The 16,020-nt window shown below is 41.6% G+C and overlaps 1 protein-coding gene across 1 annotated transcript in view; it reads right to left on the bottom strand.

Annotated features, from left to right (window-relative positions):
* Positions 1-16,020, bottom strand: part of itga1 (integrin, alpha 1) — a 45,655-nt gene that overhangs the window by 17,054 nt on the left and 12,581 nt on the right. The window contains exons 2-5 of the mRNA XM_071895006.2: positions 6,570-6,690; positions 3,013-3,122; positions 1,314-1,402; positions 1-56 (exon numbers count right to left, since the gene is read on the bottom strand). The exon at positions 1-56 is cut by the window's left edge and continues 59 nt beyond it. Coding sequence (XP_071751107.2) covers positions 1-56; positions 1,314-1,402; positions 3,013-3,122; positions 6,570-6,690 — 376 coding nt within the window. The remainder of the gene's footprint in view (positions 57-1,313; positions 1,403-3,012; positions 3,123-6,569; positions 6,691-16,020) is intronic.

Raw genomic sequence — 16,020 nt, 5'->3', positions numbered from 1 at the left:
ACGCCTGAGATGTACTGCTGCTGTCCACACATGTAGCCGTACTGAGGACCGCAGGCCTGTAGGGACAGGACACACACACACACACACACACACACACACACACACGAACTTAGAAAACTCTACTTGCTTGAGAAAGAAAGAGTGTGCAGGCTGTGATTGGTTAGCTTTCCATCAGTATGAGGTCATGGGTGAGAGGAGGTTCAGGACTACTGAAGACAGAAACCAAGGGGAAAGAACTACTCAAACCCAGGATTACACAGCAACTATTAAAAACCAGAGAGAGAGAGAGAGAGAGAGAGAGAGAGAGAGAGAGAGAGAGAGAGAGAGAGAGGGACAAGGAAAGAGAGAAATAGAGTCTGCAAGGCATTTGGGCTTCATAATTACCAACAATAACTGGAAAATGGAATTACATCTATTAATCTTTTACATGAAAGCTTTATTTCCCTATATTTCCCCACAGCTCCCATGCTTTCCTTACATTATGAGGGATTCAGGAGTTGTATTACTAAACCTACAACTTTAACCGTGTAACTAAGTCTTCACTAGTGTACTGGGTGCAACATACGGTACACAATTTCAAACCCACCCACACACACCCACACACCCACCCACACACACACACACACACACACTCACAGCACATTTCCCAGAGTTAATAGTGACAAGTGTTGAGTAGAGAGTTATTTATTCACTCATGAGGCTGACATGGTTCAGCGTTAAATTACCTCTGATGGATGTGGACTTATATAAACACTGGCATGGTGTTGATTTTACACTCTCAGAGTTAGATTAACACTGATGATTTTGCTGTGTTCAAATTAACCAGGTGCTTCGGCCACACACACACACGGCTGTACAGGACAATTGGTCTCATAGTCCCACATTGCATTTTATTACCTGGAATAATTATCAAGGTTCATAAATATATTTACTGTACATTGATCCATTGTCTCAGTACTAAATACATAGGCGTCCCACCAATGTCACACTGACCTACAAGGAATCTTCTACTGCAGTTCATAACCATGAAGCCTAATGGCCCACACCATCTCCTACATACCCTGTGTAGTTATGCATATATATGCTATGGATTCACAGTATCCTGTTACATTCCCAGGACATGAGGTCCCACTGGGAAACAGGGCAGGTCAAGCACACTGTTTCCATTCAGTTCAAAGGTCAAGTGCACATACAGTTGCTGCCCACAGTTTCTTGCCAGAAGTACATAAAGTTCAATTCTAGATTTTATTAGTATGGAAAATGCAGAGTGTGTTCATATGAAGAGCAGATTCCCCTTTGTCCTTTTTTCTTACCAGAAATCCTCCATTGGGGTTGGTCACTAGTGTGGTTCCCATGGTCATGTTCTCTTTGACTTCATGCAAGTTGGGAATTGTTGTGTTTTCTAAGGAAAATATGGATGAATAAACAGAGTGAGCGGGAGAGTACTGCAGAGAAAGAACAGCTGGTCAAATTCCTCCAGTCCATTTTCCCATAGGAAGAGAGACGCCCTCCCTCCTTCCTTCCGTCTATCCCAAGATGTAATGACTACTGACATGTAGTTATATATAGGATGTTTCATTACTTTACCGTGCTTTCCCTGAGTGCGGCTTACAGCAATTAATAAAGGATATAGAGTACGAGGCAAAATGTCTGTCACTTGCTGAAGTGAAGAAGAAATAGAGGACTACTCAAGAAATGAATCACAGCATATGGCTAAGATGGTGGTATGTTGATATGTATATGTGGTAAACTATTGCTTCAACGTGGGAATGTTTGGGATCTGCTTTATATTTTTTCAGTTGGACCAATGTGTAAATATTCTCACAAACTTAACAAATAGTGGGTGTGACTCAATCTTATGCCATTTCAGTTTTGAATCAGTTGCTAGCTCTTTACCAATCCCCACTGGGGCAATTTGATGTTTATCCATCTCTGATTCTCATTAGCAGCTAATTATGAAGATGGAATGTGCTCTTCTTGGAATAGACACGCTACGAAACTGTAGTTTGTAGTGCGGTGTGGCGGCATTTAACGACCTACGTTCAGCCCTATCCCAGATTTCTCTGTATATCCCTCTTCTATTTCCTGCCCTCCGGTTTACTGCCAACTAAATAAAGGAGAAAACACATTAGGGTTGTTTAAGACTCCCTGCTCTCCTATGAATCAAGAGGTCTGTATATTATTCAGATATACTGTATATTCAATGTACAGCGAAACGTCATCTAAGTTTTCTTTTCTGAGCCACTGTTTTTCATAACTAACCGACAATGAGTGACATGAATAAAGACCCGTTGCTCATGATGCGTCCACATGGGAATGAAAGCAGCTTTGTGGTGCTGCAGAGGAGAATACAGGCTTTGTCTCCAATGAACTGTGACTCCAGATAACTATCAGAACAAATCAGCCTTATCACACTAACCCTCCTGGACTAGAACGACCTCTCAAAAATCATAGGAACATACAGGTCAAGCACTATGTTAAAATGGCTCCTTGCAATGCATTTTTAGACTTGGTATACTATACAGGACTGGATATAAAGCTGGTTTAAAACGCAATTTCAAATACAGTTTCACATTATTGTAACTTAACAGCACTTAAAACCCTATAATTGAACTTAGTGACTTTGAGGTGTGAATGTGTGTAACTCCACAAAAGTGAAGCAGGGCGGTGCTGAAAAACAGCATGGGTGCACCGCAAAAACCCTATAAAGGTAGAAATGTACTTGTTGACTGTTAATCCTTAGTGTGCAGACACTAGAGTGATTCTAAATGAGGAAGGCACCAACAGAGGCCTTGCAGCGTGCTGTCCTGGAGCTCTGCTGTGTTTATCTGTTTAATTGGAAGATAATTATGAAAGGATGAAACATTAAAACCTTGTTTATTTACTGTCTTCCTGCTCTGATGGGCCTTACTTCCTCCCAGCCAGATCCAGTCAGAATTAGACTCAAACACACAGTTGCACACCTACACACACACACACACACACACACACAGACACACACACAGTTCTTACTAGGCAGCTCCAGTTTGACACATGTGTTGTTGCCTGTTCCCACTGGGCACTTGTAGACGTCTCCTGTCCGTTTAGTTGGTTGGCCCGACAGTGGTGAACCAATCAGAACCCTGGAAAAATAAAGACCAGATGGGACCGGTTAGTTGTAAATAACAACCACACAACAAAATAAAGGTTTTACAATTATGATAATAAACATCATTAAAATATTACTGCAGAAAACAGAGGTTGGTGGGCTAGAAGCAGTGAGGACGCCACTTTCAGCCTTTTTCTATGGTCTACAACTATTTAGATTTGCCCTAATCAGACTTACCACAGCTACAGTAAAAACAAGTTAATTTTGGCTTATAAATCTGTGGCAGCCTTATCAACATACCACCCTGACACTCAAGATTTTAAAAACATTTAAATAATTCACAATAAAGTAAACAGTAGCCATTAGGTGTAACATTGTTTTTGCCTTGCATGTTTTACCAATGCATGATATGCTTTAGAACAGTCCAGATGTTTGCATGTCAATACAGTGTTATTGTCAGCGTGTTTCTGCATGCATGTTTGTGTGTTGTTAATGTGTGTGTGTGTGTGTGTGTGTGTGTGTGTGTGTGTGTCTGTGTGTGTATTCGATGCATGCAAGTACGTATGTATGCATGCACAAGTGTATGTTTGCGTGTGTGTACACATCCATGCCCATATGTGTGCTTCACAACACCGTGTCATTCCGTCAGTAAACTGATGCTAAAATGAGCCGGTCATCTGCTTTCCTCTAAACACTCAGGCTTATTAACATTCCTCAACTCTAATGGGCCCCGGTCATCTAAAGCAAGACACTGGGTGGAACACAACACACACACAAACACACACACACACACACACACACACACATACACACACTCAGCTCGCTCCACTGACGACTGCCTGTGACAAACCTGAGCCAAGGTTTTGACTTATTTGTCACAGGTACTCAACAGGTTGAGGTTATAACAATTTAATCTTTTATGTTATCTATAAATCATTTATAAATAACTGTCTAACAACTAGTTTATGATTGGTACATTTCCCTAAACCATTAGTTGTCAGCTTATTGTGCTTCCTCGTCACTTACTTGACTCAACAGCAGTACCGCACTTGAGATAGAGATCTATTCCAGCTAAAGAGATAAGGGCTATGACGAGTCAAAGTTACTGGGAAACTACAGAACAAGTAACTACCTGTGACAGGAGGGCTCCCTGAACATCTCTGTTACATGTTACACTTTTTCCCTGTGCAGTTTATCTACCTTTCAACACTGCTGGCTCGCACTCGGAGTGGAAGGGCCGGTGTCTGGAGGAGACATCTGTGACTAATCAGTCACCTCACAGTTGTGGCAGCCTGCACATCACATCACTTCACGATCGCTATCCTTCTTTCCCGTCATTTTTTCTCCACATGGAAGCACACAGGTCTACATATCGTCTCTAATTTCACTGTTTTTCCCTGAGCCTCTCTCCGTCATTCCCTGTGGTTATCTCTTTTTCTTTCTTTCATCTGTTCTCTTTCGCTCCGATGTGCTCCCTCTGGTCTCTGCCTCTGCTCTGCCCATCTCGTGTTTCTCAGGCTTAACCTCTATCAAGGTATCAGTAAATCAGTCCCATATCACTCCGGCCTCTTTAGTCTCATACCTTTCTCTGAACTGAAAACGACTGGTGCTATCTGGACATGCTATAGTAGGGCCTACGTGTTTTCTATGAGCGTAGAGCAGTGGGGGAGTTTTGTCACAGCTGGCTCCACTGATTAGCAGTGAGTGAATTACTCTGGAACTGATCTCATATGAGCTGACTAACACTATAACCACAGAAAGGCAGGGCTGGTTACAGACTTCTCGGGAAAGAATCACCCATGGTGTTGCAACAGGTAGGGGAGAGGCGAATGAAGAAATAAAGACTAAGATATAGCGAGAGAGAGGGCGAGAGAGAGAGAGAGAGAGAGAGAGAGAGAGAGAGAGAGATGCCTTAACCACACACTAATAGAATTTAACAAGGTTTTAAAAAATGTGTTTCCCGAGCATGAAGCCACAGACGCTTGGTTTCAGTTTCTTTACAGGCCGGGTGGGTGGATACTCTGGCGGGCAGTTTACAGTTAACAGCAAGAGCAGTAAAGGCAAGGATTGTCATTACTGCGGCAGCTGGGGTGTTCCCCATCACTTCTTTTTACAGGTGAATTGGGTTTTTGCTGTTGTTAATGTTATTGAGTTGAATGAAATTGAATTGAGTTTTCGTCTTGGTACAAATAAACGTTCTTTGTGTGCGGGAGCCTTATTTGTCAGGCCTCTCTTCTCAACAGAAGATATATTCTGATCTCAACACGAGTAACATTGACTACGTTTACATGCACACTAATAATGAGATTATGGCCAATAATCATAATAATAGTAAGGCATTACTCCGATTAAGATGTTTACATGACTCGGCCATTCATTTAAATCCTGTTTAGATGCTACAACTTGCTACTTGGTTATTCAATCATTTGCAGGGGAGCCTAGTTTCTAAATCCTTGCTGCCATTTTTATTGGCCTATTCCAGCGGCAAAATGCCGTCCTCTTGACACTCGCAGCATACGCCGTGATCAACTGATCACAGCCTGTTTGCTGTGTGACATCCTCTTTGGCACATGTGCAACTTGGTCAGAGTGGAGGAAATGTGATTAAAGTGTATGCATGCCTTTATAATGCAATTAAAGCTCTCCACATATCATAGCGATTATGGTTGCTCTGACTATGAGCATAATCGTATTAACATAATCAGAGTATGGTGTTTACATCTCCATCTTACTTGCATTATTGCCTTAATTGCATTATAATTTGATTATTGGTGTATATGTAAACATAGCCATTGTCAATAAGAAACAACAATTATAATAGAAAAGTAATAGGTCCACCTCAACAGAGAACACTTTGTGAACAAAGACAGTGTCAGTGATAGATACTGCATATTAATATCCTAAGTGACTCCTATTATGCACACTGTAGAGCCAGAGCTCTATCTTAGGATATAATAGTTCTGCCCTGACCAGGAGACTGCACAGCCCATGATGTACTAGTGGTTCACTGTCATAGTGTTACTTTGCCCCAAAGGCTGATAAGTACAACTAGCTCTAAAATAAGAGGAACACAACAAAAACACACAAACAAAAACACAAAACAAGAACCACGATTTCAAACTTTCTTTCCGAGAACATTGAAGACGTTGAAAAAAAAAAAGTAGATGATGTCAGATGTTTACAGTAAATGTAACGGTGAAGTGCAGAACATGTGAGAGATGATGTAGGTGTGAAAGCATATATCGAGTCTCACTGGTTGCACGTCCAGATTTTAGTGTGTGAACTTTCAAAAACACTGGTACAAACCCCCTGACTATACTTTTATTGGGCAGGAGACAAATCCTCTATGTAAATTAATCAGAAAAAGAATAATCTCTATTGTCTGTCATTCCTTTGAAGAAAAATTAAGGTTTTGCTGTCAGCTGTGAGATGAGTAGGAGACGATGTAGGTTCTCTTTAAATATAGACTTAATGACACTCACCATTTTCCCTCGTTGTTCTCAAACTGCTGGACAGAGTAGCCAAACATGTCCTCCAGCGGCCCACTGAAGGACAAGCCATTCTTCTGGTCGACGTTAAAGGACAACACACATGACAGCAGCACTGCAGGGACAGAGGGACAGAAAGAGATTTTACCAAGTGACAGAGATTGTTGTTTACTAAACATATAACTCAGCCAAAGATCGCATTGCATATTGCGCACTTCATTCTACCACTCTCCTCTGTGAGTTTCGATTAAATCATCTAAATCATGAATAAATAATTAAATGGCGAAATAAGAGACTTTTGTATTTATTTTCTCATATAACAATGGCAGTGACAACGTTAGGACGACGAAGTTTGGCAAAACAACAAACATTCTCGATAAATATTTACAAAATATTTCAGGATGCAGCCCGGTAATGAAAAATAATAATAATAATCTAAAATAACATAAACGCATCCTTAATTCATACAGATATTTAACATATGATGTCAGAAATTATGACTGTATGAGGTAGTGAGATGGGGGATGAAATGTGGGAATCGTACCCACCCGGTATCCCCTCTCTCTCTCTCTCTCTCTCACACACACACACACACACACACTGATTCTAGAAGACAGCGGAGGAATTTCAAACATCAGTGTGAAGGACTCTGGTCAGCGCGGAGGCTGACCTGTGGGACAATGGCTTCTTCTCTGCATCCTGCACAGTCTGCCTCCGTCTGTCATGGAGCTGAGTATATCACAGAGGCTCTATATATATCCATCTATGTCTCATTGTGCCCGCGCGACAATGAGGCTCTTTATGTCTACTGTGCCGTGGAATTCCTCCAGAATAATTTATTCAATTTGAGGACTTGTGAGGGAGTGGAGAGGAGTAGCAGACCGCTGGGATTCAAAAACGAAGCCTGTAGGAAAAACCAGGCCATGCAGACACAGACCGCATCATGGAAACATGAATAAGTAGCAGCTACAGTATTTGTCCTTTGATGATGCTTTGTAGCTAATTCCTCCTACTCAAACTAAATAGAAGACTATCAGAGTAGACTAGAATCATTATGTACCGACTATATGAAACTTTGTCTGGTGTGGTCTCTTGTGCATGTCAACAGGACGTGGTTCATAGAAGCAAGACAGGGGGACTAGTGTGTGTGTGTGTGTGTGTGTGTGTGTGTGTGTGTGGTGTCCACAAGTCAACGGGGCTTCAGTGAATGAATTACAAGCAATTTATTTGTATATTTACAGTGGATTTTAGAATATTTTTTAAATATCAAAGCATGCTTGTGCCAGTCATCATCCAGTCATGTTTAGAAATGTATTACATGGATTTCTCTTCCTTATATTTAACTTTTTGGTTTATGTTCTCTGATCCTTTTTTGTGTTATTTTATTCTGTCTTTACTGCTGTATTTTGTACTTGCTTTGTGAAGCACTTTGTAACACTGTTAAGAAGTATTTGCTATACATATTATATATTATTATTAATATTTCACATAAGATGACCCTGATCACATTCCACAGTGAGAGAGCGAGCGAGAGAGAGAGAGAGAGAGAGAGAGAGGCAGAACTGCAAAGTCATAGACCGGACTCCCAGCCAGGAAACCTAACCCCCTCTGTTTCTCCCTTCCTCCTTTCCTTACCTCCTCGTCTCCCTCACTCCATCTCCAGCTCCATTTCCTGTTCCTATTAACCTGATTATGCACATCCCCTCCACTCCACAGGTGCACACACACACACACACACACACACACACACACACACACACGCACACACGCACACAATCCCAGCTCATTTAGCTGATTCAAGATGGCTCCAGGCCAACCAGGCCTTTTCCATTCATCACAGCCTGAGCTGAAGTATGGCACACAGACACGCTGCCCTAAGCTGTAAGTACAGGAACGTCCTCTGTCTTTTGGCAACACTTTTTATGTATAAACCAATCTCACTTTGCTCTACTGGCTCTCTCCTAAATCCACCCTTCTCAAATCAAAACCAGTGTATTATGTAAGTAGCTATTTTTGTGCTCTAGGCTAACATGCCCTGGAAAACCAATAAGCTAGCTTGTCTCTTCATGGATGGAACTGGCCTCATGAGCCTCCAAGGCACTGGCACATAAAGCTGTCCATCACTGTCTTGAAGAGTCATACAGTACTGTGTTGCACATAGTGAGCAAAAGGACTTAAGCACAGTGCAAAAGCTCAAATGAAGCCAAGCTGTTGCTGCTGAGCTCCACACATAGAGCGATGAGATGTCACTTTAACTAACATGGGCCGCAAATAAAGACAAAAACTGAGTAAATATTTATGTTTAAATATAAAAGGCATAATACTTTCTGCAGGAGGAGAAGAGCAATTTTGTACTCAGGAGCGATGGGGATTGGCAAATACAACAAAATCTATGTGGACATCATTGTTGACTGTAGGGAAAAATGTTGTTTCACACCAACCCGTAATAAAAGCCTGCCGCCCTCTTTGCCCCACAGTTAGCAAAAGTAAAATGACTCCATATCAGCATTTAATAATTCTGCAAGACATCAACCCAAATAGCGAAACTCAGATCTGTCTGACAGCCACAGCAAAAACCACCACAAATGGGCACCTGCTGGCCTGTGAGACATCAAACCAGCTATAAAAATGACCCAAAGTCAGCACCTGTAGGCTTCAAAGCCCCGTTCAGCTGCAATAAAAACACTCTCCGACTAACACCTGCTCATCTGTAAAACATCTAACCCACTATAACCAACTTTAAGGCTTAACCCAAATCAGCACCTGTGGGCACCAAAGTCTTTAAATAACCCTGAAACTGGCCCTTAATCAGTTGTGGTCAGTGCTGCACGTGTCAACTGTGAAACTGATCCAAGACAGTTACAACAAATCCTCTTAATGAAAGTTAGCAAACATCTGTAATTGCTCATAACTGGATATCGTAAATCTTAAATCACAAGGAATGAATGAATGAATGAATGAATGGATGAATGAATGAATGAATGAATGGATGAATGGATGAATGAAAGACTATGATAGCTCAAGCTAACATCAGTGTTTTTATGATGGACTGGTGTTTGAGCCTTCCAAGGACCATTATATGGCCAAGGAGGGTTCTGGGTGGGATCTGGACCTTCTCTGCACCATGTGCTCGCATTGGAATAACAGCTACAAATATACTGGCATGGGAGAGCAGTTACATACTCTGGCGTGGCCGAGTGCAGCCTGGGGCCATAAAGAAGTCCTGAAACTATGAAATGCTCCCAGGTTTGCCCCTTTCTTCTTTTATCTTTCTCTGTACTCCTCCTCCTCCTCCATCTTTCCATCTCTCTTTCTCTTTCAGTCCTCTCTTCTTGTTTTCCGCCCCAAAAGGATCCACACACATTCTCTCCTCTCCACACATTCTGGTATTCATTATCATGGGCTGAACTTAAAAAAAAGAGATTTTTTAGCTCAGTTGACTTCCATTTAATCTTCTCATCTGGCTGTCTGCTGAATCATGGCTTTATTCCTGGCAAATGTTTGTGGGTGTGCAGTATCCAGGAAATGTATGCATGTGTCTACATGTATGTAAGGAACAGTAGATAGGTGTGTGTGTGTGTGTGTGTGTGTGTGTGTAGTGGGGGGGTGGCTGGGTGGGTCTTAATATGCGGTGAGAAAGGCCTTAGCTAACATGAGGCCTAATTCCCCTGGGTTTTAGCGGTAATGTCTGCAGGCAGAGGAAGAGACAGGCAAACAGACACACACACACACACACACACACACACACACACACACACACAGACTGTTCGCTGGGCTAAAACAACACAGCATGATTAGAAAATATCATCCCCCTCGCCCCTCCTCGCAATTGAATCTGCTTCCTTCCCTCCACCCATTCATTAATTAATTCCTCCATCCCTCAAGCCCATCATCCATCTCCTCCACTATTCCTCCTTCCATTCATCTCTCTGTCCCTCCTTCCCTCCCACCATCCCTCTGCTCCGCTTTTCATGCATCCTTTTATTCATTGACTGAGGATGTCAGGTCCACAGTGCCGCGGTATCGAATTCCACTATCAGGAAGTTCCAGATGTATTCTCTGGAGCTCGCCGTTTTACTGGCCCAGAAAACATGTAGGCTTACAAGCCGAGACCCACGCAATGACATCATTCCCCCCCGACGGTTGTCAAAGCTTTCATCCCTCCAAATTCTCCTTCCATAAAGCAGGGAGGGTTGACACTCTCCTAATCATATCCCGCTAACACACACACACACACACACACACACACACACACACACACACACACACAAGCACACATGCAGCGCCGGCTAAATCTGCTGATCTTAACAGTTTTAGAACCAGAGCTAACATAGAGAGCACAGCTGGGATGTGGGGGCTTCTGGGATAGATCAAACACCTCTGGAGATCCTAAAAATACACACACCCAGGGGTCAAAGGATGACCTTCGCCTTCACAACCAATAAGCAACGAGAGTAAATAATCATACGTGTCATGGGGCAAACAGTGAGAGAATATGCTATAATCATAAGCTTGGGAGTAAGCTCTATATTTCATAATAACACTCTACATGGACGACTAGCACTTAAAACATCACTACAGGTTTATTTTGGAAAGTCAATGAAAACAAATAGGAGCTTGCCATGTTCGATAACATACAAAGTTGCAGCAGTGGGACCAATCATAGAGAGACAAGAAAGGACAAGAAAACGGCGCTGTTATCATGAGTGAGAAACCAATGAATAAAGAATAGTGTGTAGATTGTTGATACAACGCAAACAGAAGACAATCGTATACAGTCGTGTGTAATGAGTATATGGAGCAATACTGACATTATAATAAGTGTATATCTCATTTTAAATGGCATGCTTCTTCTTCTTTTTACAATGCCACGCTGTAATTTAACTCTGCTGTTTAGTGTTTGTTTTTAAATCATGTGCCAACTGTAATGATGTGTTCCATAAGGCTTTTAGCCAAAGCCCACTTGATTGCACAATCCATTTATATGGCTGAAGTTTTGTGTTAGAGGAATAGATAGATGGTGAAGAACTTCAACCACTCTCCCTGCCATTTTGGTGGACTGGTGTAATCAATTTATAGGAAAACAATTGAAAATGATCTTAAAGCTAGTTTCAAGCTCAGCACCTGTTCTGTCTGTGAAGCTGACCAATATAACAGATTAAAGTATCAAACCCAAGTATATCAATTGTACATTCAAAATTTCCAATAATTCCCATCATTTAGGCTATAAGCTGATGACATCACACAAACAACCAAAATCAAGAAGACTCGAGGCGACGGGTGCTTAGGCCTGTCTATGATTTTAGTTTTTAGGGGGTGAATCTTGAAGTGCATGACAGCCACGTTACATGCCCCCTTGACTGTCTTTCCAGTTATTACAAGGCTACTTATAAAAAACGAAGTGCCATATCTCAGAAGACATATGCACTCGTCAGTCATGACAGTTAGATGGTGCTAGTGTCAAAAAACCAATTGCCTTAAGAAAGAAAGAAAGAAAGAAAGAAGCAAGCAAACAAATAGACAAAGGGAGGGGGAGACAGGCAGAAAGCAGGCCAGAGAGAGAGAGAGACGTATATATACTGTATATATCTATATATTAATGCTTTGAAATGTACAGGAGCGAATGAGGGCTCTGCTCACAGATTTACATTAACTCTGAAGAAAAAACATGAACGTTTTTGATCTATTTACAAAATTGTTTCCACCTCTCATTTTGATCATTTAAATATTTAAATGTGTATTTGTTAATAAAGTTCTCAGCATTCTATAACACATGACTCAATGGAGCCTGTCAGGACAGTTGATTTTCCCAGCCCAGCCTTTTTTATTTCTAACTGAAAAAGATAAGCTGACAAAAAGAAAAATGTTATGCACAGATAAAAATAGTAACAAAGACAAACAAACTGGGAAACTAACAAATACCAAGATGATGATGAAGAAGGAGGTTCAAATAAGACTCTTGGTGACTTTTGTTGAAGTTTCTTCCCCAACCATTAAATGTTCTCACATCCAGAGACCAAAAGTCTCTCGAGGCAATTTGGAATTTCTCACATGAAATTGTGTGTTTTCCTCTCTGGGAAATTTGTCTGTCCCATCTCTCTCTCTCTCTGTCTCTCTCTCTCCCTCTCTCCCTCCCTCCCTACCTCCTCCAGACATTATCCAGCTCTCTTCACTTCCCAAAGCTTGGACCAAAAGCGGATATTCCTCACACAGATACAGCCATGTTATCCTCTCCGGTCGGAAACAGGCTTGATGATCAGGCCTGTGAGATGTCATGTTACAGTACTGGGCAGAATTTTTCTTTACTAGCACATAGAGCTACAATAAGAGCAACACAGTGCCACTTCTGCACAGTTCCGTTCCTGGTTTTTTGCAAGCTACAGCTAGCTAGCCAAAACACAGACAGAGTTGTGAACTGTGACCAATAAGTCCTACCTAGATAGATACGAAATTATGTAGTCTATGTAATCTATGTTATGTAATCTATGTTAAATAGTTAGAAAAAAAAAAAAAAGAAGATGTTGACATGAGCAATAAATGAGTAGATGTCGTAGTTCTTTCTGAATAATTCTGAGAACAGTTTTGGGGAGTTGTGTGAACATTTTTAGGGATTCATAATTAAAGGAAAACTCCATCCTAACACATTGTTAACTTGAAAATGTGCTCAGTAGAAGCACAGACCTCCACCATGTCTGACAACACCCCACAAGGCTTCACTCAGAGACATTACAAAAACCGTAAGAAGGCACGGCCCAGTGGTTCTTCCCTGCACAACCTTTTGTCAAAGTTGTAATATTATGTGAATCTGTTCTGAAGTTATGCACCTTTTGGTGAAATGCCACGCCCACCACCACGGCTCCTTTTGGCCAATCGACATGAAAAGTTAATCAGTTTTTCCTTGGCCCATAACCAACCTTCATACCAAGTTTTGTGCAAATCCGTGCCCAACTTTTTGAGATATCCTGCTAACAGACAGATGGACAGAGAAACCCACAGACGCGGGTGAAGACATCACCTCTTTGGCGGAGGTAAAAAATCTATTTGTTTTGGTGTTGTATTTGTCTTATTCCTGTGGATAACTGGCCAAATGTAAATGATGCGATGTGACGTCACGTTGAGATATTTCCAGTGCAACTACAATGGAGTTTAATAGGAAAAAATAAATGTAACTGGTATAGGTTTTGGTGTCAGTCCCTCAGAATCAAAGAGCAAGGACTTCTTTCTAGAGTCGCCATTTTGCACCGACATTCAACAATCATACAGGGAGAAATCCATCGTAGACGAGACAGACACCAATTTCTCCACCAACAGTAGCCTCAGTAGTCCAGAACGCAACGCAGCCACAAGACATGTTGTGCTTTCAGTCAGGGCGCGATGCTCGCTGTGTCTCCACTGGAAACTGTCACTCTCTTGCTCTTACTATCGCTATTAGGGGTGTAACGGTACACGTATTCGTACCGGACCGTTTCGGTACAGGACTTTCGGTACGGTGCAGATGTGTACCGAATGCAATCTTAGTAGGCTTGTTTTGCGTGCGGAACATACTTCAAATCAGAGTTCCCACACGAACATATTACGTGGCGGACCGGACGTTTGTTTAGTCTCCGCCTCGCACTTTGAGCGCACTACACAGACAGCACGCTTAGCTTAGCCTAGCTTAGCCTAGCTTAGCCTAGCCTAGCCTAGCCTAGCCTCTGGCTAGCCTAGCCTCTGGCTAGCGAACGTCATGGCCAATGCAAACGATAAGCCAGAGCTTGAAGACCCTCCCTTACCGTTAAGGTCTCCTTTGTTCAGTAGTGATCGGGTATGTTTCTGGCAACACGTCAAAACTTGATAACTCATTTGAAACGGCACCATGCGAATGTGAATATCACTGCTGCAAGGAAAAAAACGAGCGTAGTGCAAACGCTGCTCCCTTCGTCATTTAAACAGCCTTTCGCTGCTAATTCAGATCGGGCCAAAGCAATAACAAATGCTGCACTTTAGTCAATGTGGAAAAGTTCATTTCCTAAAAAAAGAAAAGATTATTATAGTTATTTATATTTTTTATTATATTTTATATATTTCTTATTATATTTTATATTTTGTTTAATTTATTTAAGAATATTTTATTTATTGGAGAACTTATTAGTAGTAGTTTGCAGAAGTATTCTATTTTTTATTTTATTTTATTTTTATATATTTTATTTTTTATTATGTTTCATTTAAAATTTTATAAAAAAAATTATAAACTGTTGATGTTTACAAAAGTTCATAATAAACGACAAGCAATTTTATGTTTTGCCTTTTTTCCCCTTACTGTACCGAAAATGAACCGAACCGTGACTTCAAAACCGAGGTACGTACCGAACCGTGATTTTTGTGTAGCGTTACACCCCTAATCGCTATCTCTATCACTTTCGTTATTGCTTTCTCCAGCTACATGTAAAACTAACTGAATATTTTAAGTCCAGGCACATTCTGGGGGATGTCGAAAGGCATCCTGGGAAATTTAGGAAATCACTAACTGATGTAGAAGTAGGTTAGATGAGGCAAGTTGAGGGAAAGTGGATACAACAAAAAGGTAAATTACAACACTTGGAATACATTTTACATCACACACGATGATGTAAGAGGATCCAAGGGCAGAATTTTCCCTTGAAGTGAAGTTTTCACAACTTTTACTTCCTCTAGTTAGTACTCTAAGAAGAACAGACATGATTTGTAGAAAATTATTTTCTCAAGTGCTGTACACTGTGATGAACTGCATTGCAACACATGCAACAATTACATAAGATGCATCTTGTGTCTTATGATTGTAATATTGTGCAATTACTATAAAATAGCTATGCTGCTGTTATGAATGCGTGTATCATTCTTATACTACACTCATGACCTACGCTGTAACAGTGAATGCCTTAATAGTGAAACAAAGGTAGCTCACTCATATTCCTAAGTTCAGTAACTTATTTCCCAGGAGGCCTTTGTCTGGGAGAAGAGCACTATGAGCGGGGCCTGCGTGGTGGCCTCTTCTTGGAGAGGTTAATGTGAACGCGGTGCCTCAGCAGACGCCACAGCTCCACTGCTCCCTGTATGATGCCAGTTTGATGGATGGCTCTGGCCCGCTGCTGGCCTGGGAGACAGATAGGGGGGCGGAGGGCTGGGTAGACGTCGGGCTAGGCCTGGTGCACAGATGCAGCATTACTTTGGCTACAAGCACAAGATGGACACACACACACAGACGCAGTCTCAGACACACACACACACACACACAGGATCTGAGGCTATCAGCACTTAGCAGGTACTGAAAGTCTCAGAGGGCTGCAAGAGTGTGTGTGTGTGTGTGTGTGTGTGTCTGTGCATGTGTGTGTGTGTGTGTGTGTGTGTGTGTGTCTGTGTGTGTGTATTCCTCATGTTGTTTCTTCTGGCAAGACTGTATGGGGTCTGGCACACTGGCAAAAAAGGA

The sequence above is a fragment of the Centroberyx gerrardi genome, chromosome 2 (genome assembly GCF_048128805.1).
Source record: "Centroberyx gerrardi isolate f3 chromosome 2, fCenGer3.hap1.cur.20231027, whole genome shotgun sequence".
Taxonomy (NCBI): domain Eukaryota; kingdom Metazoa; phylum Chordata; class Actinopteri; order Beryciformes; family Berycidae; genus Centroberyx; species Centroberyx gerrardi.
This window is presented reverse-complemented; position numbering and strand designations above follow the sequence as displayed.